At 41.3% G+C, this 27,209-nt stretch overlaps 1 protein-coding gene across 4 annotated transcripts in view; it reads right to left on the reverse strand.

The window, feature by feature from the left end:
- Window positions 1–1,897: 1,897 nt before the first annotated feature.
- TTBK2 (tau tubulin kinase 2) overlaps window positions 1,898–27,209 on the reverse strand; it is a 176,126-nt gene continuing 150,814 nt past the window's right edge. For all 4 annotated transcript variants that reach the window (XM_063652156.1, XM_063652155.1, XM_054452122.2 and 1 more), the window contains 2 exons: window positions 14,912–16,185; window positions 1,898–9,182 (listed from right to left, as the gene is read on the reverse strand). In XM_063652156.1, the coding sequence (XP_063508226.1) occupies window positions 8,720–9,182; window positions 14,912–16,185 (1,737 nt within the window). In that variant the 3' untranslated portion in view covers window positions 1,898–8,719. The remainder of the gene's footprint in view (window positions 9,183–14,911; window positions 16,186–27,209) is intronic.

Raw genomic sequence — 27,209 nt, forward strand, 5'->3', positions numbered from 1 at the left:
AGGCGCGCCGCGGGCGGCCAGGGAGGGGCGGGGCCGGCGGCGGGGAACGACCGTTGGGTCGCGGGATGGGGAGGGACCGGGCTGGCGGGGCGGGGCGGAGCCGGTATTGCCCAGGCCCACGGTCAAGGCCTCGCTGGGTCCTCAACCCCGGGCGATAGGCCGGTTGTTAAGAGGTGAAGTGTGGATCACAGTGCCTGGGGAGGCCCACCTTGGCTGCCCGCCCTGGAGCGACCTGAAGGGAGGGATTCGAGCAGGGAGTGGGGCTACCGCGGGTCGGACGCCCCTCTGGGGAGACCGAGGAGCCGGGAGAGAGGTAGAGGGGAACAGAGACAGCCACCAGCTTCTATCTTCTGCTCTAAGCACATTCTTTCACGAGTTTAAGTTTCCTAGATCCAACTGGCACCACCCCAGAGAAATTATAATCTAATCTTTCATTTTGACTTTGTTTTTCTCAAAGGCCGATTTTTCAATCCCTTGGCCGAGCAGTACCCATCGGCTTTTCAGCGCTCACCATCAACTGATTGACCATTTAGGAAAGAATTATTTCTGGGAGGTTCTTAATAATCTCCAAGCCACAGCCCTTAAAGTGCCTCGGGCTACCCTGCACACAGAATTGCTTGTATGTAGCTTTATTTACTTAAGTGGGTTTACATGAGGTTAATATTTCAACTACTTTGCAGTTTAGATGTCAGTAAGCATATCATGATTAGCTTCTGGGAGCTTGAGGTTTGTTTTTTTTGGGTTTGGTTTTTTTTTTTTTTTTTTTATGAGACAGGGTCTTGCTTGTTGCCCAGGCTGGAGTGCAGTGGCGTGAGCACGGCCCACTGCAGCCTTGGCCTCCTGGGCTCAAGCAATCCTCCCGACTCAGCCTCCCTAGGGCTATAGCCCAGCTAATGTTTTGGCGGGGAGGGGGCGGCAGATCCAAAGTGCTGGGATTATAGGCGTGGGCCACCATACCCGGCCTGAGTAATTTCTTAATCTCCTTTATTTAATTTTATTTTGAGATGGAGTCTCGCTCTGTTGCCCCCGGGCTGGAGTGCAGTGGGAAGCAGAGGTGGGCGGATCACGAGGTCAAGAGATGGAGACCATCCTTGCCAACATGGTGAAACCGTGTCTCTACTAAAAATACAAAAATTAACTGGGCATGGTGGCGCACGCCTGTAGTCCCAGCTACTCGGGAGGCTGAGGCAGGAGAATCGCTTGAACCTGGGAGGCGGAGGTTGCAATGAGCCAAGATCACACCACTGCACTCCAGCCTGGGTGTTGCAATGAGCCAAGATCACGCCACTGCACTCCAGCCTGGGTGACAGAGCAAGACTCCATCTCAAAAACAAAACAAAACAAAAAAACCTGAGAGAGCATTTTGGAGGTTGCCGCTCAGTGAGAAATCAAGCAAGGGAATCCAGGCGGAGAAAAACAGATGGCACAAACATTCCAGGTCAAACCAAACCAGGAGGGGTGAGGCAGTGCCCTTGTGAATGCCTCCTGAGAGTTCCTCTGGTTCAAAGGAAGGTTACAGGCGGAAGGATGAGAGTGGGGGTGCAGGAATCTCTCTAGTGGTAGAAGGGGTATTTCCTATGGAGAAGGAAAAAGTACCTCCAGCCAGACAGAATAATGGACTAAAAAGGAGCTTTTAATATTTTAATTTTATTACAGGAAAACATCTCCTAACATCCTTGCACCCTGGTTTTCACCTGCAGGGACACTTAACACCTAGCTTCTATTCAGTCCTGGGCTGCTTTTTCTAGGGAACTTCTAGATGTGGTACTGCATTTACAGTAACACTGTCTGCTCCCCGTTGATCTTGTAACATCTGGTGTATTCAATAACTTTATTAACTTAGAAAAATAATATTTTCCACTTTTGAAATCCAGACCATCACACAAACAGAACTAGATTTTGCATGCGGAATGAATATTTTATTACTAGGTTATAAAAATAAAATACAAAATAATTTTAAAACAGAACTTAAAACACTGTACAAAGCTTTAATATGATACAAATGGGAAAATTAAATAAATAATTACACTTTTATGTACAGGTGGCCTATACAAAAGCACTCCATGTTTCTGCCGATACTCTGTCCTTGGTTGCCTGAGCAAAATTGTATAAAGGGAGCTGCTTGGAGGGGAAAGGAACACAATAAAACGCCTCTGGAGGTATTTCAAAGAGTAGTTTCTCATCTCTCTGATTTCAGGAAGAGGAGAGAGGGAGAGAAAAGTGGAATTATTAAAGTCATCTAACTCATTGGTCTTGTTCAACAAGAAAGAATTCTGGTTTGTGGCTAAATCTAACAGCTGCCAATAGCTCATTACTTCTAAGATGTATATCTAATTCAAAACTAGATGCTCCCCCCTCCCTCTTTTTTCCCTAAAAGCTGGGAACTTGTAAGTAAATGGCCTAGTGAAATAGACACTGGCTATTTTAGAAAAAGGGCCAGAAGGTGGACCAGGAACTATGTATCAAGGAGAAGTAAGCGAGGCTCAAGCCCAGGCCATCTAGGCTGTGTTTATTCAGTCCACCTAATCCAATGTCAAAGCCCCAAGTGGGCCAGTGTTACCTTTATCTTCCCATCTTTGTATTTCTGAAAGCTTTGTCACCTCAATGGACTACTTTGTCTGATGAACAGTTCAAAGAGAAGATTGTTTTGGAAAAAGTCCCAAGGGCTTTCCCCTTCCTGGGTAGCTCCCTATAAGTCAAATTCAAGTTCTGGTAGCCTTGTTTACCCCTTGTAGGTGAGTGAACAATGCCCACACAGAGTCCAGATATGGTGAAATGCTGGGCATGGATTCCTCAGGATTTAAATTGCATATTATTAGAGAAAAAGAGCATCATATGGCAAGGGTAGTCTATATAAAAACTTGGTTTACTCAATGTTTTTAATTAGGCGAGTGAACACTTATGTACATAATATTAAATAATATTAAACTAATAAAAAGAGAGGTAAAATTCCTATCCATTGTTGTTGTAAAATTATATCATCAGCAAATTCTATAGTCACATGGGCTCAAAGATCTGCCTCATCCAATCTTGTTCCCTAGGTCAAGGAACCCAGAGCCAGGGTACCTGGGAGGCATGGTCAGCATCGCCAGTGTACATATACTCTATTCCCATACTCTACCACTAACGCTTCCAGCTGAAGAGGAGGCAGAAAACCGTTACATTGCACAGGGCCATGAAAGGAAAGGCTTCACTACTTTTACATGTTACCTTAAGACCAAAGATCCAGCAAAGTCTAAGGAAATACACTAATCATTACTGACTAATGTTACTTTTTTGCTATTCAGTGTCTTGAGATTGTGTGGAAATTCAAGGTGACCTGATCTTGTCACATACTTTAATTTTCTGATCCAAATTTGCTGAAAGGGAATAATTAAACATCAAGCTTAAATATTTTTTTAAGTAAGAGCAGACAATCACAACTGAATTAGAAGACGTCTTAATGGGCATAGACTTTATTTTTGTTTTACTTTTTTTTTTTTTTTTGAGATGGAGTCTTGCTCTGTCGCCCAGGCTGGAGTGCAGTGATGCGATCTTGGCTTACTGTAATCTTCTGCCTCCCAGGTTCAAGCGATTCTCCTGCCTCAGCCTCCCGAGCAGCCGGGACTACAGGCGCCCGCCACCATGCCCGGCTAATTTTTTGTATTTTCAGTAGAGACGGGGTTTCACCCTGTTAGCCAGGATGGTCTCGATCTCCTCACCTCGTGATCTGCCCGCCTCGGCCTCCCAAAGAGCTGGGATTACAGGCATGAGCCACTGCGCCTGACCTTGTTTTACTTTTTAAAATTTCTGTGAGCTGCTCTAGAAAACTAAAGGACCAAAACTTTACTGTCATAATTCCATGTTCAGTCAGGGATTTCTCAGTATTGAGGTGTGCAGCATCCGGATTCCCCTTTATGTGGATAGGGATCCCTGTGCCATGTCTTGGACTTACCTAAGAACTATAGGAATTCTCCATGTGCCTCCTACAGTTTTTCTAGCAGTGTTGGGCAATGGATTCTAAAGGTTCCTGAGACTTTGTTAAATTTCTCATAATTCCAGAGGGAAGGCCAAAATACCGAGAATACTCAACGATAGGATGAGTTTCCACTCTACTTGCTTATCCTCAAGGCACACACCAGAGTTCTACCGGATGAGGACAGGGAAGTAGGATGTCCCAACACCCTCTGAGGGTTTTCATGCATTAATCCCGCCATATGGGCTGATGGTTGGAACTGCCTTTAGTTCTCTAAGTAAAGGTCTAAAAATGCACCTATGGTTTCTGAACTTGGGTATATGCTGATACATAAGGACTACCATAGAAGTTACATGCCTTAATCCTGTAATACTTTTGTGTGGTATCATTCTGCTAATATATTGTCCACAGAGCCAAACCCCAAGTTACACAGCGCAACAGTACTTGTCAACCACTCCATCTCCTCAGTGACACAGGTGCTAAAGTACCTCTCCAGGGGAGGCAAAGTCCCAACACATCTGTGGTTAAGTGCACATAAACAGAAATGGGGAGATTTTGAAAGTGAATGCAAACAACTTAATTCCAAAATACATAAACATGACAGAAGAAGTGGTTCTCTAACATATGCCATGTTTTGATCAATATAAAGAATAAGTTTTTAAAATATAAAAAACTTTTATCTCCAAGACTAAATCTAGACTTATCTACAAATAAATAAATTTTCAAACAGCCAGGGGAAAATGCATTTTTTTCCCCGAGTCTCACTAAATCGTTCTGAATTCTGGATCCTGCTTCTCATATCACCAATTCCTAATGTTATGTTAGGAATGTAGAATTGTCTGCTCTTGGGGAAAAAAAAACCATCTGTTTTTAATTCAAAGCTCTTGGGTATAGAAAAACTAATTATGGTTTTAGCTATCTGTGTCTGGGTTTATAAAACATGCACCAATGTACACTTTCTCCTTGTAGATCGAATGCAACTATAGAAATATTAGCATAAAAAATATGTGGCCTGGAAGGAATCTCTGAAGATACTGAAGAACCTCAAGTTCCCTACATGGCTAGGAGCCAAGAGAAGGAGACACAGTACACCTAGAGTGCTGAATTAGCAGCTGAGGTTTTAGTATTTGAAAGCAAATAATATAAAGTGAGTAATGACTACAGTGGGTCTCAGTGACCATTTTGCTACTTATTTAGGACTCGATTAACTTGGCAACTTTTACAAAAAACATTCACGTCACAACATGCAACTTAAAAAACAGTTAATGTAACTATGCCACTGTCAGCAAGGCCAGCTTGCATACCAGAGTTAAGAATGAGAGTGCCTGTCTGCCTAGGGCTTAACATTCAAAGATATTTATAATCTGTGTTTTAAGGTTAAATTTTATATGACCCAGTTTTCCTTCTTTGTTCACTATACACTAAAATTAAACGCCTCTACGCTGTGCAAGAAATCACTACGTGTGATTTTACTATTTCAACCAATCCATAGACCCTGGGGATTTGGCAGCAGAATTCAGGAGAAATGCTACCTAAAGTGATTGAGCTGTTGCTAATTCTACCTTCTGTTCCACTCAAGTGCCTCCAGGGACTAACAAGGGAAGGCAAGGGCAACTGTGACTCACTAGGTAACCAGCTATTCTGTTGTGACAGAAGAAACCAGGTAATACTTGATTTTCAAAAGATAATTTTTAACTGCTGCCCTATACTACTTTTAGTATAGTTTGGCTTGACCTTAATAGCCATGTCCCTCATCTTAGATAGAATAACCAAATTGCTTTAAAATTACTTGATCTATGTCACTGAAACCTGAAATATGCCATCACTAAGAGAACCCCCAAATAAAAAATAAAGAACTAAAAAACACAACCAAACCAAATCAAACCAAAAACCTCATTTTCTATATCATACTTTAAAATAAAAATCCCTTTGTCACAGGTGCTTGCTCAGGGCCGCCAACTTCTATTTTTCACCTGAGAGACATCTAAAAGCACAAACTATGCTTGTAAAAACCAAAAAGTAAATCTCTACATAAGACAATACTTATAAGCAGACCTATTGATACCACCTATGATATAATTAGTCTGTTTTCTTTTGAAAGTATCAGAGCAGAAACGTCTTTGGTTAATTTTTTCCTCTACATGCAAAATAAAATATTCTTACACAATGAGACTGTTTATCTCTGGATCTTGATGAGTTTGTCAATGCCATTTAGAAAAGGGGACAACACACTGGAAAAGTTGAGATAAAAATGGAAGGAACCAAGAAAGAGAGAAAACATTCAGTTGCCACATTCCCATCACTGTCAGTTCCAACTGCCAGCAGAGAAATGCCAATAAGAAATAAAATCACACAAATGTTCCACAGTTGTAGCCTCATCAGCTTTTCCAATGATTACTACTAGCATATTTCCGACTAAAGGGGTCGGGATTTAAAGCTGACTACTTTTAGCACAATTTAGCTAATGCAACAGAAATATGACAATTTCTTCATTATTCCCCCAACCCCCTGCAAAAAAAGTGAGATGAAAAGAGGAAAGTTGAGTGGCAATTTTTAAGAAATGTTTTAAAAATCTGTCAGACTCATCATTATCATCCCAGTTTATCCACTCTTACTATAAGGAGAGAACTATGTGAGTAACATGACAAATCTTTGAACCAGTATTACAAGCATGTCCCTGTAATTTTTTCCCTATTAAAATCTTTTTCAAATGAAAATTAAATAACCTATCTTGGCTTGTTAAATACTGCCCACCCTTGCATTGTACACAGGGAAGGCAAGAAGACTCTGAGGTGTCACATGCCAAGAACATAGTTTCAGAAAATGAAGATAGGCAAGGCCCAAGTGTACATGAGGCACACAATAGAAAAGGAATTTTGCCATCTGTGATCTCGAAATTACAAATGGAGAATGACAAAGAATGAGTCTATATAAGGATATGTCTCTCTATATATTTATAAATATTTATATAATTTACCATGAAGACATGCAAGTAGTGTTATAGCAACTATTATACAATATAATACAGAAGGACTGTTCTTCCAATATTACAGTTGCTTTAGATAAACAGCAAATATGTCTTATCTATTGCATTCCTCTGTAGTGTTTGAAACTGGAGAGAAATTAAGATTCCACACTATGCTACATTTCTTTTAAGAGACGTTATATGCCTCAATAGTGTTTTGAGTTTGTTTTTTTAAAAAGCTCAACACAGATAAAGAGAACAAGAGAAGTTCAGTGCAGCTTCAGGGCAGCTTTGATGCAGCATTAGAAGATGTTCACTTGGGGAGGAAATGTATTTCTTTCTTTTTTTTTTTGTTTCCCAATTCAACTGTATTAGGTTTGGCAGCAAACACAAGGTCAAACAGAAAGCACAGATGTTTGCTAGAAGGCAGATTTCAACAGCAAGCAGACCAATTTACCTGACCTTAATAAGGTCTTTACAACACAAAACACCTAGAGAGTATAAAAACAGCCCATTTTAATAGTCTGGTAGACTTTCATTTGCCTGATTCCTATTAGAAGAGTGAGATTAGAACAAATATCTTCCTCTTTATAGCTTCGTAAATTGAGATTGTATGAAAATCAGGCCAAGAAGCCCAAATGTTGAACTAAAACACAGGAGAAGCAGGTAATAAAACATTAAAAAAGAAATATTTGCCTAAATTTATTTCCCCAGATATTAATTCCTTATTGGTTAAATGTATAAAATACAAAGTTTGAGGATTCTAAGCCTCAATAATATATCTAATTTATTTCTAAATCTCAAGTCACAGTCCAAAGCATTGTGCTTCCCTTGTATCATCTTGGAGGCTGATATGACAAACAGTTGGAACCCAGAAGACTTAAGGAAGCAGTCTACTCTGGTCAGTTTTCCTTCTACTCAAGTTTCTAAAGGAGGACACTTAACAGAGACGAAGGGGCATCTTCTATCTTGAAGGCTATTACCCCATACTTTCTTTCTCTCCCTAAACACTAAAGCCTGCAAAATAGCTCTAGTTAGACTTTTCTTTCCTTTACCTAACTTTCTTATTTTTCATAATAAAAATGTAGTATGTTAAGAACTGTTGCTCTAAAAAAAAAAAATCAGGGACCTAAAAAAAAGTAATTGGATTTGATAGTACAACTAGGACCATAAAATAAAAGCAGAGAGATTGAATCAGATGAGACATACTAAACTTTAAAAAAAAATCTGAACTCCAGGGAGGGTACTAGGAATGAGGCAAAGTAAAGGTGTTCATTCTCGATACACGAAATAAACACACAAGCCAAATATACACGAGTACTGGCTCCCTGGCAACAGACTTCTTACATAATCTAATATCTGATCAATGACTCTCCAGGGTGGGAAAGTTTTGAATGAAAATATCAAACAAGAAGTCTCACTTTTGCTATATAATCTTTGAATTGAGGCTTAAAAAAACTAGGCAACCCCCCTAAAATTCCATTCTATCTCCTATCCTCAACTCTTTCGTTTCAAAGGCAGCTTAAAAAATGAGAGCTCATTTTAATGAGTTTCTCCCCCTTGGATTTTTGCTCTATTTTTCCTTCTTGTACAAAGACATTGATTCCTAATCTACTTGGTTGCCTGCCTTAGGTAATTCCTTATCATGTATTTATGTCTTCTTATAAATAATTGATCATGTTACTTTCTTTTGCAAGAGAAGATCAACACTGATTTTTTTACATAGACAGTACAGGGACACACATGCATCAGGTTTAGGAGGAAGATCTCACACCTTTCAAAGAGATGCAGCCTGGCTCCTATCTGCTGAGTTTACTGGCTGGCTTACTCTTCCCTGGGGGGGTTTTAGTGCTGGCTGAGTGGTGGTGGAGGCTGCCGGATCCTTTCAGGCCATTCTTGCTGGGTTTGCAATGCTCCTGTTGGCAGGACCTCCTGGAGGAGGAAGATCCTGAGTGGCTGGGAGGTGACTTGCTTCTCCCCAGATGTGGGGATGAACTCCTCTGGTCATGGTGGGGCCGTCCAGCCCTAGATGGTGAGGAACTAGACGTGCGAGGCAAGGATGAGCTTCGAGGAGAGGCACTGGGACTCCTGCGAGGGACAACTGGACTCTTGGGCGGTGTTTTTGGATTGTGAGGAGATCCTGGACTCTTGCACTGAGTAGTGCTCCGGGGTTTCTGAGATCCATTTTGAAGAATTTGGGCCAGGCGGGAGAAAAGGTCTGAGTCGGAGTTACTACTCCCTAGGACTTTATATCTGCGTAGCCTTAAAAGAACAGAGAAAATATATTTCAATTTTAATTCATTTCAAGTGTGCCTAAAAAGTCACAATGTCCCAAAATCATATTTTGAATGTGTAGAAATCAGAAAAGAGACTAACAGGATACAGGGTTACTCTGTCATATACTAGTTGTATGACCATGGACAAATTCTTTAATTTCTCCCTGCTTTCAATGGGAATACTATCTATCTCACAGGGTCACTGAACAGAACAAGGGCAGTGACCCAAGTACGTAGATGAACATCTGCCATGAAGAAGCCCTTAAATGGTATTCGTTCCCTTCCTCCTATGCCATGTTTATTCTGCTAATTTTCAGATGAATTTAACTAATTGTCTCTAGCATGTTAGCACATAAGACAGAGAGTAAACCATATCGTGTAAGGATGTTAGGACAGGAATCCTACAAACACGAAATCCCACAATGTAAGTGTTTTTTTTTTAATTTTCTTTTTTCTGCCAAGGATCTGTCACCCCTAAGTCTTCAACATGAGAACTACACTCAGCAACAGGAGGAACTACAGATAAATGTACATTCCACTCATTTAATAATTTCCAAGAGAAAAGAGTAGTCATTGGTTTCTGTGGACCTCAGTTTCTATTCCTGTCAATAGTCTGGGATTAAGGAGGGTGGACACTGGAACTGACTGCCCACCCCATACTGGCAACTGAACTTGGGCCTCAGATTTTTTTTTTTTTTGAAACAGGGTCTTGCTCTGTCACTCAGGCTGAAGTGCAGTGGGATGATGATCACAGCTCACTGCAGTCTCGACCTCCTGAGCTCATGCAATCCTCCCACCTCAGCCTCCTGAGTAGCTGGGACGACAGGTGTGCACCTGTAGTGCATGCCTGGCTAATTTTTGTATTTTGTGTAGAGACTGTTTTGCCGCATTGCCCAGGCTGGTGTCAAACTCCTGAGCTCCAGCGATCCTCCCGTCTCAGCCTCCCAAAGTGCTGGGATTACAAGCATGAACCGTAGTGCCCCGGCCCTTGGGCCTCAGAATTCTAAGAGTATTCATATGAATAGCAAATGTCTTCTTTGTCCTAAATGTCTTTCTGGTTTGGCCTAAGAATCAAAGAAAATGGAACATATAAAAGTGTTTTTATAAACTACAAAGCAGTGGTCCCCAACCTTTTTAGCACCAAGGACCAGTTTCATGGAAGACAATTTTTCCACGACGGGGGAAGGAGGGGCAAGGATGGTTTCAGGATGAAAGTGTTCCACCCCAGATCATCAGGCATTAATTAGATTCTCATAAGGAGCGTACAACCTAGATCACTCCCATGTGCAGTTCACAACAGGGTTCACACTCCTATGGGAATCTGATGCCACTGCTGATCTGATAGGAGGCGGAGCTCAGGCGGTAATGCCTCCTGCCGTGCAGCCCTGGGGTGGGGAGGGCCTGCTATAAAGCAGTCTACAATATATTTTAGTGGCAATGCCAAATTATGTAGTGAGAAGGACCCTAGGGCCCCTCTAATAATAAAACTATGGTAATGGAAAGTATACAGCAAAGGAACAGACAAATGAATAGAACAGAGCATTGAATCCAAAAAGATCCCCATGTTTCTATGGGAAATGAGTATTGTGATATCACTAACTACTTGGAAAAAAACTTCACATCATATATAATGATACACTTTAGATCGACAATAAATTTATACACAAAGCACAAAACTATAAGGGTACTGGAAATTACTACCTTTTAAAAAAATATTAGGGTTGAAGGACCTTCCTATGCATGATATAAAACACAATTAATAAAAAATGTTCAGTTCCATGAACACTAAACTTTTCTATCAAACAACAGGCACTACAACCCAAGTTAAAATTCAGACTAGGATAAAATATCTTCAATATAATTTGCAGAGAAGGGGTTTAGTTACAGAAAGTAACCCAGGGTGCAGTGGCTCACAACTGTAATCCCAGCACTTTGGGGGGTTGAGGTGGGTGGATAGCTTGAGGTCAGGGGTTTGAGATTAGCCTGGCCAACATGGCGAAACTCCATCTCTACTAAAATACAAAAAATTAGCTGGGCATGATGGCAGGTGCCTGTAATCCCAGCTACTCGGGAAGCTGAGGCAGGAGAATCGCTTGAACTTGAGAGGCAGAGGTTGCAGTGAGCCGGGATCGCACCACCGCACTCCTGCCTGGGTGACAGAGCAAGATTCTATCTCAAAAGAAAAAAAAAAAAGTAATCCAATAGAATGTTTTGACATGAACACAGACAACAACTCATAGAAGGATCCTCCCACCTCAGCCTCCCAAGTAGCTGGGAATACAGCTGTGTAGCACCTGTGCCTAGCTAATTCTTGTAGAGATGAGGTTTCACCATGTTGCCCAGGCTGGTCTCAAACTCCTGGGCTCAAGCAATCTGCCTGTCTCAGCCTCCCAAAGTGCTGGGATTACAGGTGTGAGCCACCACATTTGGCCCTGGAAAGCACTCTTCACTGGTTTACCACCTCCCAATATTTTCCCCTCTTCCTCAAAATATAAACATTCTGTGGTCAAATATATCATGATAATATTTAAATAAAAAGTACAGCATGCAGTAGATACTAAAGCAGTATCTTTACTATGTATGGTTGTATATACCATCAGACCTAGGGAAATCTATAGGATTTTTTTGGTTTAATTCATTATAATCAAGATAAACAGCACTGTTACCAGGGTCCATTTATCAAATCATGGACAATGTATTCTTCACTAGCATTTGACATCATAATGGCATTATGGGACATAATGGGATTCTGACTGAACAAAGCTAGAAAATTGCTGATCATCAAAATGCAACTGGAGACAGACATAATCTTTATTACATGCTAAGCAATGTCCCAAGTCCTAGATGATTGTGGCTTTGTTTCATTCTCCCAAAACTATTAAGCAAATATTTTGCCCATTCCATAGATGAGGAAATGGAGGTTCTTACTGCTAGAAAGTGGGAGAGCCAAAAATTAACCTGGATCAGAGAAGATTGTGGGAAGACAGTAGAGTAGGAAGCACTAGGAATCTGTCTCCCCACCTAGGCAACTGCACTGGCAGAATCTGTCTGATGTAATTATCTTGGAAATCTGGAGTCTACTGAAGGCTTGCAACTTCCAGGAGAAAGCTTGGACTGTCAATTACAGTTAATTTTAGTCTATTTCAGATCTTAGCACAGTAACAGCTACCCATCCCCCATTCCCAGCCCCGTGGCAGGCAGCTGTGCACTTATTTCTGGAGCAGTTTGCACACAGCTTACAAGAACCAGGTGGGCAAAAAGAACCCTGTCCTCCAATTACTGGGGATCTGTGCTCTGATTAGTCATTGCTGCTTCTGATCACAGAAGAGCAGAGAAAGAGGTAGGTAGTAACTCTTACATTTTTCCCCATTGTTACAAACTTGTTCTCCTCTGGCTGAAGTGACTGCTAGGGGATTAAAAGGGCCAGTCCTCTTTTTTTCCTTCCCTCATTTTTCTTTTTTCCCTTCTTCGGAGCCAGATATTAAAGACTTGTATATTCAAAACCAACCACATATAATGGGGAAATCAAAAAGCTACTATGCTTAGCCAGGAAAAAGTACAGGCTTAGAAAAGGTCTGAGACCTTAGGTTTACATCTCAGGCTGGTCCTCAGCACAGAGACAGTCTACAACCATCAAAAAACAAACAAACAAATTAGCTAGGTATGCTGGCATGCACCTGTAGTTCCAGCTACTCAGGAGGCTGAGGCAGGAGGATCACTTGAGCCCAGGAGTTAGAGGCTGCAGTAAGTCATGATTATTCCACTGTACTCCAGCCTGGGTGACAGAGTGAGACCCTGTCTCAAAAACAAAAAGAAACAAAAACAACCCACAGCAAATCCCGAAGAAAGGGGAAAATCTTATTTTCAGAGTTACCACATTATTAGATTCAAATATCCAATTTTCAACAAAAAAAATCAAAAAACATACACAGAAACAGGAAAGTATGGTCCATTCCAAGGAGAAAAAAATATATCAACAGAAATTGTACCTGAAAAAGACCTGATGGCAAATCTACTAGACAAAGATTTTGAAACAACTGTCTTAAGGATAGCTTGAAGAACTAAAGAAAGACATGGAGAAACTCAAGAAAACAATGTATGAACAAAATGGAAATATAAATAAGAGACAGAAAACCTAAAAAGAACCAAAAAAAAATTGGAACTGAAAAGTACAATCACTAAAATAAAAAATTCACTAGACGGATTCGAAAGCAGATTTGAGCAGGCAGAAGAAAAAATCAGCAAACTTGAAGACAGGACAATGGAAAGTATTGAGTCTGAGGTACAGAAAAAAAAAGGAGTAAAGAAAAAGTAAACAGAGAGTAAAGGGCCTGTGGGGCCATCAAGCAGACTTGCATGCACACTGTGGGAGTTCCAGAAGGAGAAAAGTGAAAGAGGCAGAGAGAATACTTAAAAAAAAAAAAAAAGGTTGCAAACTCCGCAAAAGTCATAAGAGACATGAATATACAACATCCCAGAAACTCAACAAACTCGAAGTAGGATGAACTCAGAGACCCACAATGAGACACATTATAATCAAACTGTCAACAGACAAAGACAGAGAATCTTGAGATTCTCAAAAAAATTATCAGAACACTTCTCATCAGAAACATTGAGGCTGGAAGTACTTTAGTACTTTAAAGTACTTCTTTTAAAATACTAAAAGAACGGTCAACTAAGAATCCTGTATCTGGCAAAACTGTCCTTCAAAAATGAGGGAGTAATTAAGACATTCTCAGATAAAAGCTAAGGGAGTTTGTTACCACCAGACCTGCCTTGCAAGAAATGCTAAAGGGAGTCCTGTAGGTTGAAATGAAAGGACGCCACACAGGAACTTGAAGCCATATGAAGAAATAAAGATCTTAATAAAGGCAAACACATGGACAATTAAAACTCCACATTTTGTTTTTTACATAATTTAAGAGATTAATGCATTTTAAAAATTATTGGTTTACGTGTTTGAACACACAATGTATAAAGATGTAATTTTGTAACATCAACACCTGAAAGGAGTGGAGATGGAGACTGAAAGGAGCAGAGTTTTTGCATGATATTGAAGTTAAGCTGATATAAATCTAAATGAAAGTGTTATAACTTTAGAATATTAAGTGTAACACAACAATGTGAATGTACTTAATACCACTGAACTGTACACTTAAAAATGATTAAGAGCCACTGGGCACAGTGGCTCAAGCCTGTAATCCCAGCACTTTGGGAGGCCAAGGCAGATGGATCACTTGGGGCCAGGAGTTTGAGACCAGCCTGCCCAACATAGCGAAACCCTGTCTCTAGTTAAAATAAAATAAAATAAAATAAACTGGTGTGGTGGCAGGTGCCTGTAATCCTAGCTACTTGGGTGACTGAGGCACGAGAGACTCTCTTGAACCCGGGATGCAGAGGTTGCAGTGAGCTAAGATTGAGTCACTCCACTCCAGCCTGCGTGATAGAGCGAGACTCCGTCTCAAAAACATACAAAACAAAAGTTAAGATGCTAAATTTTATGTTATGTGTATTTTACCACAATAAATTGGAAAAAATAATTAACCTGGATCAATCTGATTACTTCCACTGCACTAGGCTGTAAGGCCTGGGAAAGGCAGGAAAGAAAGATACTGAGAAGGGGGCAACACAGAAATGATGCCATTGGTGGACTACAATAAAGCAGATATAGAAATGGTGTTACACACTTAACACAGGGAGAGCACACAGCATTACCTGGCTTCCACTCCAGGCCTCGTGGGTGGCTTTCCTGGTGGTGGCCGAGGAAAGAACTGAGATGAAGTTGAGCTATTGACTTGATCTGTGTTGACCCATGAAACTGGCCTTGGAATTTTGCTCTTTCTAGACTGGGAGATGATAGGTGACAGAAAGCTATCTTCAGTTGACCTACTCAGGTGAGAATCTACTGTCAGTCTTGAAAGGGGAGTGAGCGCTTCCTCCTCACAAAAGGGAGCAGGAACAGTAGCTAGTTTCTCCTCTAGCAATTTATCAGAGGCACTTGAGAGGTCGCCAAGGAAGGACTTGAATTGTCTTTTTTCCACCAGAAGCTTGACTAGGTCTGGCTGATAGGCTTTCTTTTGGAGGAGCTTTTCTTTTGCAGAAACTGGAGAGGATGATTCCAAGGTTGAGTCTATCTCTTGTGCTAAAACAGGGATTCGGCTGTGTCTAGTTACAAAGGATGACCTAACCATATCCTTCCGGGTTGGGGCACCATGTTCATTCTCTGAAACACAATGAAATAGTTCTCCATTTCTAGGGGTGATTTTCTCTCTCTTGCCCTCTTGGTGCAAAAAAGTAGAGAGGTCTCCTTGATGACCCGGCAAGTCTTCACTCATGATGTCATCATCCTTAGATATCTTATTTTTTTGCATTTCTGCCGCTTGGCCTAGCTGACCTTCGACATGTGGGTCAATGTCTCTGGAAGAAATTTCTGAAGTTCCAACTGTCAGAAGCTTCATTATCTCATCATTTTTGTCTTGATTTGGCACCACACTAAAAGTCTGTGTTTTTGTCACATCAAGAGGTTCAGTAGTAGCTGAGTGATCCTTTTCCACAATTACCAAATCTCCTGGGAAAGAGGAGATCTCAATACAATGCTGCCCTCTACTTAACTTCTCATCTTCATTATCTGACTCTAAAAGGATGCTTTTCTCTTCAGTTTCCCCAGGGAGATTTTCAAATTCTCTCACAACCAGTCTGTTATTATCAGGAAGTTCTTTTGGTCCCAGGTCTTGAGATTTGTTACTTTCTCTAATGTTGGGTAACATGTCATGACCAATGTGATCTATCTGAAGCCCCAAATCTGTTCTGCTTCCTCCACTAGGCGGTTCACCCTCCGTCACAACCAAGCCAGAGAAGTTTTCCCTTGGAGAGTAAAGTTCCACAGTGGGCTCCATGGGCTGAAGATCTTTCTTCTCTGGCTGCTGACCATAGTGAAAGCTCCCTGAAGTTGACTGTGTAGATGCCACAGAAGGTCTAGGAATTGTAATCTGGAGAAGGGGAAGAAAAAATTAAAATGCAATTATGTAAAATATCAACAAAGATGCATGCTTTGAGATTTAACACCTCAAATTCTAATTTATAGGAAGAACACAGATGTTGACCAGGTCTGCCCAACTTATAAGAAAAATGAACAATTCTGAGTAACAATGAATGACACTCAAGCTACCCTACTAATAAACTGTGCAGAACAGTCTCTCTCTGTAGGTTTATCCCTGCCCCTTCTTTGGTGTGCTGTATGCCCTGGAAGACTAATTTCTACAGACTGCACCACCTGGGTTTCCTGGCTTTCTGATTTGTGGTTAGATCTGCTCAATGGACGGCACCAACAGGCAATCAGAGTGTTAGAGGAAAGAGAGGGCTGGGTAATGATTCTCCTTGCTTCCCCACTGAGGACTGTGGCGCTAGTGACAGCTACATTCCACTATCCTGGCCACAGCTCCCTTCTTATGGCCTCTCTCTCAGCTACTACCCTCGCCAGATTCTGCGAACACCCACTTCTACTCCCCTTTCAGGTCTCATGGTAGGAATGGCTCCCTCTGTTGCTGGTCCCACTGGCTCTCTTAACTCTGCCCATACATCTGTAAAAAATTCCTTACATTAAATTCTCTCCAAGTCCCTTTGAGTATACCATCTATTTCCTGCCAGAATCCTGATTATAGGATTACAGGAAAAAATTATTGGCAAATAATTGTTCATTGAAAAACTCCAAATTTTCATGCATTTTGTTGTTTTCCATAAATTCTGTTGAATACTAGGATTATATCTTCCTACAAGGAAAGACATACAAAGGTATTTACTAATGTTTCATGATTTCTCTAATGTTTTCTTTTTTTTTTTTTTTTTGAGACACGGTCACTGTGTCACCTAGACTGAAGTGTAGTGGTGTGATCTTGGCTTACTGCAACCTCTGCTTTCCAGGCTCAAGTGATCCTCCCACCTCAGCCTCCCGAGTAGCTGGGACTACAGCATGCACCACCACATCTGGCTAATTTTTGCATTTTTGTAGGGATGGGGTGTCACCTGTTGCCCAGGCTGGTCTCAAACTCCTGAGCTCAAGTGATCCATCTGCCTTGGCCTCCCAAAGCACTTGGATTAAAGGTGTAAGCCACCACACCTGGCCAATTTTTTATTTTATTTTATTTTATTTTTTTATGAGATGTTGTCTTGCTCTGTCGCCCAGGCTGGAGTGCAATGGCGCAATCTTGGCTCACTGCAACCTCCGCCTCCTGGGTTTATGTGATTCTCCCTGCCTCAGCCTCCCAAGTATCTGGGATTACAGGTGCCCACCACTATGCCCAGCTAATTTCTGTATTTTTAGTAGAGACGGGGTTTCACCATGTTGGTCAGGTTGGTCTCGAACTCCTGACCTTAGGTGATCCACCCACCTCGGCCTCCCAAAGTGCTGGGATTACAGGCGTGAGCCACTGCACCCAGCCCACACCTGACCAATTTTTAAAGATCAAGTGGGCTGGGCGCAGTGGCTCACGCCTGTAATCTCAGCACTTTGGGAGGCTGACGTGGGCAGACCACCTGAGGTCAGGAGTTCAAGACCAGCCTGGCCAAAATGGTGAAACCCCGTCTCTACTAAAAATACAAAATAAGCTGGGTGTGGTGGCACATGCCTGTAATCCCAGCTACTCAGGAGGCTGAGGCAGGAGAATCGCTTGAACTCAGGAGGCAGAGGTTGTGGTGAGCCGAGATTGCGCCATTGCACTCCAGCCTGGGCAGTAAGAGTGAAGCTCCGTCTCAGAAAAAAAAAAAAAAAAATCAAGCCTATGAGAAGTTAAAATCTACCCCCCTTCCACTGAGGTAATTTTAATTCTATATGAATAAGATTCAATATCTAATAAGAATGTCCTTCCTTAAGATACCTAAAGTTTTTATTTTCATGTCACCTAAAGTGACATGTAAGTAGGCTGAAAATAACTATATAAACTAATAAAGAAAAACAGTCTTTTTGAGAAATCAAGTAAGTTCAAATCACTTAATGAGACCCATTAAGTTCTAGGAAAACTATAGAAATTGGTCTGAATACAATGCAAAATGAATTTGGATTAGTCATGGGAGATTTAGTTTAGAGTCAATCTCTAGTCCAAAGACACCAAGAAACCATGTGGTTCCAGGGTCAGCTAAGATGTTCAGATCTATTTCACTTTGTGTCAGGAATACTATTAGTTGGACATGGATCTGTAAAGCTCATGGACATGTAAAGCTTGTCCTAAGTCCAGCCCAGGAAAAAAAACACCTAACTAATGTCCTGGAATAGCTCCCAAATGCAACCAGGGTCCTGAGGATCTTTCAGGCTAATCCAAGACAGGCAATTTGAATTTAGAGCTAAACTCTTAGAATAAGCGCAAATCTAAAATGACCCTGGGAAAAAGCATTAGTTTCTATTGGTACTGTTTTCCTTCAGGAAGTTATCTCATATTTCTGTTTTAATTATTCTAAAATATATTTAGACAGATGGCAATTTTCTAGTATACTTTGAAAGTGATGTTGAAATCTAAAATTTATAGTAATTCACTTTTCAAAATTTACTTTTCAAAATTTACTTCCTAGTAAATGGACCCAAAAGTGACCATGATAAGAAAAGCAAGTGTAAGAAATTATATTAAATGTCAAATAACAAGGGAGATGATAACCTATATTCAAAATCAGGCCAGGTGTGATGGCTCATGCCTATAATCCCAGCACTTTGGGGGGCCGAGGCAGGCGGATCTCCTGAGATCAGGAGTTTGAGACCAGACTGGCCAACATGGTGAAACCCCGTCTCTACTAAAAATAGAAAAAATTAGCCAGGTATGGTGGTGGGTGCCTGTAATCCCAGCTTCTCGGGAGGCTGAGGTGGGAAAATTGCTTGAACCTGGGAGGCGAAGGATGCAGTGAGCCAAGATCATGCCACTGTACTCCAGCCTGTGCGACAGAGCCAGACTGCTGGACCCTGTCTGAAAAAACAAAACAAAACAAAACAAAACAGTCACCTAATTATTATATGTAATTCTAAGTACATTAGTCAAAATGAACACAGCAGTGCTATAAAAATAATACTCCAGGCCAAGCGCAGTGGCTCACGCCTGTAATCCCAGCACTTTGGGAGGCTGAGGTGGGCGGATCATCTGAGGTCAGGAGTTCGAGACCAGCCTGGCCAACATGGTGAAATCCTGTCTCTACTAAAAATACAAAAATTAGCTGGGGGTGATGGCGGGTGCCTGTAATACCAGCTACTCGGGAGGCTGAGGCAGGAGAATGGCTTGAACCTGGGAGGCAGAGGTTGCAGTGAGCCAAGATCGTGCCACTGCACTCGAGCCTGGGCAACAGAGCAACACTCTGTCTCAAAACAAAACAAACAAAAAACTCCATTGGTCTTCTGAGATTGAAGCTAGGGTTAATTTCTACAGTTCTGAGATTAACTCATTTTAGATTCAGGATATAAATGTGCACATACATATGGTATAAAAAAAAGAGTGGCAATTTTATACATAGAAAATATATATGAGTCAAGCATGGTGGCCTGTACCTGTAATCCCAGCTACTCAAGAGGCTGAGGCAGGAAGATTGCTTGAGCCCAGGAGTTTGAGACCAGCCTGGGCAACATAGCAATACCCTGCCTCAAAAAAAAAACCACCAAACCAACAACAATAATAAAAATATATATGGATCACCAGACGGGAGAATTTTTCTTGAAAAGATTCTGAGCAATTATGATAAATTGTGCATAAACTACTCTCACATAATATTTCCATAGTAATTTAAATTTCTTATTTCCCAGATCATTTTTACAAACCCCATTTCATAGCTTCTTTATATTTTAATCGGGTACTATTATCATTTTTTTATTATTATTATTATTTTTAGAGACAGAGTCTTGCTCTGTCACCCAGGCTAGGTGCAGTGGTGCAATCACAGCTCACTGTAGCCTCCAACTCCTGGGCTCAAGCAATCCCTCCACCTCAGACTCCCAAGTAGCTGAGACTATAGGCATGTGCACCACACCAGCTAATTAAAAAAAAAATTTGCACAGACAGGGTCTCACTATGTTGCCCAGGATGGTCTTGAACTCCTGGGCTCAAGAGATCTTCCTGACTAGGCCTCCCAAAGTGCTGGGATTACAGATATGAGCCACTGTGCCCGGTCAGAGTACTATTACTAACACAAATCCACAAATGAGGAAAAATACAGCCAAGAAGTCATAGATAGGACTTCAGGATTTTGAAAGTTGTGCACAGCACAGTACAGCCTACTGACATGTATCACACACTCTCAAAGTCGGGGAAACTGAGTCTGCAATAACATTATCTGACAAAAGGAGAAAACCTAGGATCAGTAGTTGAGTATAGAGAAGAGAAAGCTAATTCTAAGTGTAGCTGCAAAGAGCTTCCTTAAACTATAAAGACATAAAAGCAGTTCTCATACTTGGGGCGCTCTACAAATGGACCAAATAAATAATCTGCCAGTAAGCCATATGCATCTTTTATATCTTTAATTTCCATAATTCACAAACATTTCATTATGGCATTAATCCAATAATTTCCTTTCTTCTGTTCTGTAATTGTATCATGTACATCTTTCTAAAGAATTAGAAAAGGATCTCAATATTTTCCATTTCTTTCATAGTTTCTTAGTTCTATTAGTGCCTAGTACTAAGTTTCACCAAAATTAGTGTCTTACTTAATAGTTCAGGTAAAGCAGCCTCACTATTTTTCAGTCACCCCATGTTTCAAACTAGCCACTAGTGAGAAACAATGAGCTGCAAACCAACAACCATTTGCATTTTAACTTACAAATTATCCTTTTACTTTTCTCTCATTCAAGGATTGTAATGTTACTAAGATAATAAAAACTTCGCGAAATTCAACATCCATTCCAAATAGCCTTTCTTCCAAATGAAAAGAATGTGGTATATGAAATTTCTGTCTCATTTTTGTCTGTTGACAAAGACAAATAATTGAGCAGAGATATACACAGAATAACATATTGGTACCTAATACAGCCTGGCCTATTAAGAAGTTAAATTTTAGCCATTCAAATTCTACCATAGACCTTTTTTGTCTAAAGCAGCTTTATATAATACTTTATAGAAATGTTGAAAATTATAGGCTGGGCGCGGTGGCTCACGCCTGTAATCCCAGCACTTTGGGAGGCCAAGGCAGGCAGATCATCTGAGGTCAGGAGTTCAAGACCAGCCTGACCAACATGCAGAAACCCCGTCTCTACTAAAAATACAAAATTAGCTGGGCGTGGTGGCACATGCCTGTAATCTCAGCTACTTGGGAGGCTGCGGCAGAAGAATCACTTGAACCCATGAGGCGGAGGTTGCGGTGAGCCGAGATTGCGCCATTGCACTCCAGCCCGGGTGACAAAGCGAGATGCCATCTCAAAAAAAAAAAAAAAAAAAGAAGCCCAAGAAGGCAGCATGGAGGCACCCAGCCTTTGCTGCCCCGTTACCCAAGCCCAGATTGGGCTGGAGTCAGGAGGGACTTCCTGTTGTGGGAAAAAGGTAAGCAGAACAACCTCATCAGCCCTCACTGCCACTGCAAACACCTACAATCCTTACTACAAGAGAAACCAACAGTCCTCGCGAGCCTGGAGCCTGAAGCCTAGTTTGGAGAGCTGCTAAAAATTCACACAGCTGCTTTGCTCCAGATTAGGAGAACAAGGTGAGCATTCCCGCCCACCCATGAGCCAAGCTGCCACAGCTTAGTGCCACCCTAAGGCCAGAGCCACTTCTGGAGTATACCCTGTTCCGGGGACCAGAAGCCACTGCACCTCTCCAGCCCTTGGGCTCCATCTTCATTCCACCAAGCTCACACAGGTGGCTGGTGGCTACAATGTCATGACCCTGACTGCTTGGAGCTTGGGCTCAGGATCAGCTGTGATTCGAGTCCTGCACAGCAGGAAAACTAACCCCTGCCAATGCACACTTCTAGGTAGAGAAACAGTCTGGCAGTCCCACACAGGGCAGACACACCCTTGAGCAGGAGAGGCTTCCAAACCCCTGAGGAGCTGACCCACCTTCAGGTCAGTGTATTTGCCAGCACTCAGGGCCAGCTGGCTCAGGCCAGCTCCTGGCAGATACACCCCCAGGCCAGCTGAGCAGCTGCACACCTGTGCCTTGGACCTGAGAAACAGCCTGCTGAGCCTGCCCCTGGCAGGTATGCCTCCCAGCCCAGCCCAGCAGCCATGAGCCCATGCCCCTGGCCAGAGTAACAGCACTGTGGCCCCAACCCCAGTGAGCCAGACTCCAAACTGGCTGACCCACTTGTGTGCACATGCAGACCCTGACCTGAGAAGCAGCCTGGTGAGACCACACCCAGAAAAACCATGCCAACACTGCCACAAACTCTCACCTTAGGCCACAGAGACACTTGCAAACATCACCAGCATGGTTTACAGCTGAAGAAATTGCATGAAAACTACATTATTGCATCCACCTAGCATCAAAGCGAAGGCACCACACCCAACTGATACCCCAAGACCCAAGTCTTTCCCTATGAAATCTACTCCATAAAATTTGGAGAGTCAACTGTTCTACCAGATGCATAGAAATCAACATAGGGACACATCAAACATGAAAAAGCAAGGAAATATGACACCACCCAAGAAATGATAATTCTCCAGTAAAAGACCCCAATCATAAGGAATTATACAAAATCCCAGAAAAAAATCTAAATAATAATTTTAAAGAAACTCAGTGACATATAAGAGAATAAAGATAGACAATTCAGTTAAATTAGAAAAACAATTCATGATTTCAATGAGAAATTCAACAGAAATAGATATCATAAAAAAGAACCAAAGAAATCTTAGCACTAAAGAATTAAATGGGCCAGGTGTGGTGGCTCACGCCTATAATCCCAACACTTTAGGAGGCCGAAGTGGGCAGATCACTTGAGGTCAGGAGCCTGAGACCAGCCTGGCCAACATGGTGAAACCCCGTCTCTACTAAAAATACAAAAATTAGCCAGGTGTGGTGGTGGGCACCTGTAATCCCAGCTACTCAGGAGGCTGAGGAAGGAGAATTGCTTGAACCAGCAGGCAGAGGTTGCAGTGAGCTGAGATCACGCCACTGCACTCCAGCCTGGGTGGCACAGCGAGACTCCATCTCAAAAAAAAAAAAAAAAAAAAAAGAATTCAATGAATGAAATAAAAAATACAATTGAGAGCTTCAATAACAGACTAGACCAGGCAGAATTTCTGAATTCGAAGACAGGTCTTTTGAATAACTCAGGCAGACAAAAATAAAATTTTTTAATGAAGAAAACTTACAGGATCTACTAGATTTTCGGTATTTTATTTGTTTGCTTAACAAATAAAATAACTAGGAATAAATTTCACCAAAGAAGTGAAAGATCTCTACAAGTAAAACCAGAAAATACTAATGAAAGAAATTGAAGAGGACATACAATAAAATGGAAAGATATCTCATGCTCTTGTATTGGAAGAATTAATATTGCTAAATTAATAGTGTTTAAATGCCTATAGTATCTGAAGTGCTACAGATTCAATGCAATCCCTATCAAAATACCAATGACATTTTTTGCAGAAATAGAAAAACAATCCGACCCCAAATAGCTAAAGCAATCCTAAGCAAAAATACAAAAGAAAACAAAACAAAAGTTGGAGGTATAACACTACCTAATTTCAAATTATACTACAAAGCTATAGTAACCAAAACAGCATGGTACTGGCATAAAAATAGACACATAGACCAACAGAACAGATCAGAGAATCCAGAAATAGATCCATTTATCTACAGCCAACTAAGTTTGACAAAGGCACCACAGCATTCACTGGGGAAAGAACAGTCTCTTCAATAAATGATGCTGGGAAAACTGGATATCCACATGCAGAACAATGAAACTAGACCCCCATCTCTCACCTTATATAAAAATCAGCTCAAAATGGATTAAAGACCTAAATGCAAGGCCTGAAACTAGAAAACTACTAGAAGAAAACATAGGGTAAATGTTTCAGAACACTGGTCTAGGAAAATACTTTATGAATAAGACCTCAAAAGCACAGGCAACAAAAACAAAAATAAATTGGATTATATCAAACTAAAAACCTTCTTCACAGCAAAGGAAACAGTCAATAGAGTGAAAAGATAACCTACAAAATGGAAGAAAATATCTACAAACTATTCATCTAATGGGATTAATATCCAGAATATATAAGAAACTCAAATATCTCAACAGCCAAAAAAAAAAAAAAAGAGAAAAGAAAAGAAAAGAAAAACATCTCATTAGAAAATGGGCAAATGATCTACACAGACATTTCTCAAAAGAAGATATACAAATGGCCAACAAATACATGAAAAAATGTTCAGTATCACTAGTCATCAGGGAAATGCAAATAAAAACCACAATGAGATATTTTATCACCCCAGTAAAAATGGCTATCATCAAAAAGACAAAAAATAACAAATGCTGGCAAGGATGCAGAGAAAAGAGAACTCTCAAATACAGTGTTGGTGGGTGATATGGTTTAGCTGTGTCCCCACCCAAATCTCATCTTGAATTCCCACATGTTGTGGGAAGGACCCAGTGGGAGGTAACTGAATCATAGGGGCAGGTCTTTCTCATGCTGTTCTCGTGATAGTGAGTAAGTCTCATGAGATCTGATGGTTATTATAAGGGGGATTTTTCCTGCACAAGCTCTCTTTGCCGGCTGCCATCCATGTAAGATGTGACTTGCTCCTCCTTGCCTTCCACCATGATTGTGAGGCCTCCCCAGCCATGTGGAACTATAAGTCCAATTAAACCTCTTTCTTTTGTAAAGTGCTCAGTCTTGGGTATGTCTTTATCAGCAGTATGAAAACAGACTAATACAGTGGGAATGTAAACTAGTACAGTTACTACTATGGAGAAAAGTATGTAGGTTCCTCAAAAAACTACAAATAGAACTACCATACAATTCAGCAATCCCACTACTGGGAAGATCAGTATATTGAAGAGATATACGCACACTCACGTTTACTGCATCACTGTTCACAATAGCCAAGATATGGAATCAACCCAAGTGTACAACAACAGATGAGTGGATAAAGAAAATGTGATATATTGGCCGGGCACCGTGGCTCATGCCTGTAATCCCAGAATTTTGAAAGGCCAAGGCAGGTGGATCACCTGAGTTCAGAGTTCGAGACCGGACTGGCCAACATGGTGAAACTCACAGTAGACACTCAACAAATGTTACACACATGAGTGTATCAACCATTGCATGCTGAGGTTCCTTCCACAAAAATCTCCCAAGTGATATTCCAGTCTGTACTCAAGCACTTCACAAATGGGCTTTCTTTACTTTCCAGTGTAGTCCATCCAATCTCTGATCCTTTATGACTGTACATAGGTTGAAGTGTAATATCAAATACAATTCCAGAGATGTAATCTCATAGAAAAAAAAACTTTCCTATGATTGTAATGACCAAATTTTCCAGATCAAAAATAGGAATTCATGGTCAGAGGACATTTGGCCACTCCCCAGTCAATATATATACATTCAACCCTCCTGCAAAATCCATTTTAAGAAGTTAAACAGATGGTAACCAACCCAAAAAGTCTTCACCTTTTCACATTATTAAAGCACGCCTCTATTAACACATGTGTGGCTCACTCCTGTGTCAGTGGAGACTCTGAATAACTCCATGAGCTTTCACACAGTCGCTGCAGTTTATACAAGGGATCCAGATAAGCAAAGCATGCCTCGCCAGGAAAGCCATATGGAACTATTTCTTTTTTTTTTCTTTCCTTTTTTTTTTTTTTTGACACAGAGTCTTGCTCTGTCGCCCAGGCTGGAGTGCAGCGGCGCGATCTCGGCTCACTGCAACCTCCGCCTCCCGGGTTTTTAAGCAATTCTCTGCCTCAGCCTCCGGAGTAGCCGGGATTATAGGTGCTGCCACCACGCCTGGCTAGTTTTTTGTATTTTTAGTAGAGACGGGGTTTCACCATCTTGGCCAGGCTGGTCTTGAGCTCCTGACCTCGTGATCCACACGCCTCAGCCTCCCAAAGTGCTGGGATTACAGGTGTGAGCCACCGCGCCCGGCCTGAAGCATTCCTTAACCTTCCCAGAAAGATTTTTAATTACCATGCTAAAAAAAAATTAGAAAATAAAAGTTGAGAAAATAAAGATATCCAAAATTCTACTCCTAAGTCCTAGGCAGATATGTCTGTGTCCTCATTCCTGTAAACAGCCCCACTACAATCACTTCAGGTTGTTTAAGATAACTGTTTAGATGTAAGTTTTCATTGCCAACCTGACAGGTTGGTGCCAACTTGTTATCCCTGAAGTATAGCGTAAAGCCTGGAACTTAGCAGATACTTCACAGGTATGAAGAAATAAACATAATTAAGGCAATACAACTAACTGCTAATTTAAATTTTATTAGTGCTAGTATTGGTGGTCCTGTAAATACAGTCAGAGGAATTCTCTCAATAGATGTTGGCTAACAGATTATTAAAAATACTGCTACTCTTCTTCTTTTGGTCCTGCTCCTTCTTTGTGCATTATTTTAAAACCCCTTTCCTCTTCTCGATCTCTAAGAAACAAGCCAATCAGGAAAGTCTTTCAGTATGTTGGCAATGCCCTGGTGTAGGGACAGAAGACTGGTGTAAGGTGTAATCTCCTGGCATGAGGGACGGAACACCAAGTCTAGTCTATCAGCGTCTGACTCTTCATGGATTCTCCCTGTCCTGAGGCTTAGTGCCCTCGGTACAAAAAGAGAAAATAATATTCCCTCTGCTTGTTCCATGGAGTTGCAGTTAAGATCAAATAGGGAAGTATTCTGTAAAATATAAACGTAAGGTAATATGGTAGACAGCTTCTAAAATGGTTCCCAATGACCCAGAGGTGTGTCCTGGTATTCACACCCTCGTATAGACCCTCATACATTGTACAGCGTTGGTCTTTGTGACTAATAGAATATGGCAGAAGTGATGGTATGTCCCTTCTGAGACAGATTAGAAAAGACACTGTGGCTTCTATCTCGGTGGGGATGCATTCTCTTCACCTCTCT

This window comes from Pongo pygmaeus, chromosome 16, assembly GCF_028885625.2.
Source record: "Pongo pygmaeus isolate AG05252 chromosome 16, NHGRI_mPonPyg2-v2.0_pri, whole genome shotgun sequence".
In the NCBI taxonomy this organism is placed as follows: domain Eukaryota; kingdom Metazoa; phylum Chordata; class Mammalia; order Primates; family Hominidae; genus Pongo; species Pongo pygmaeus.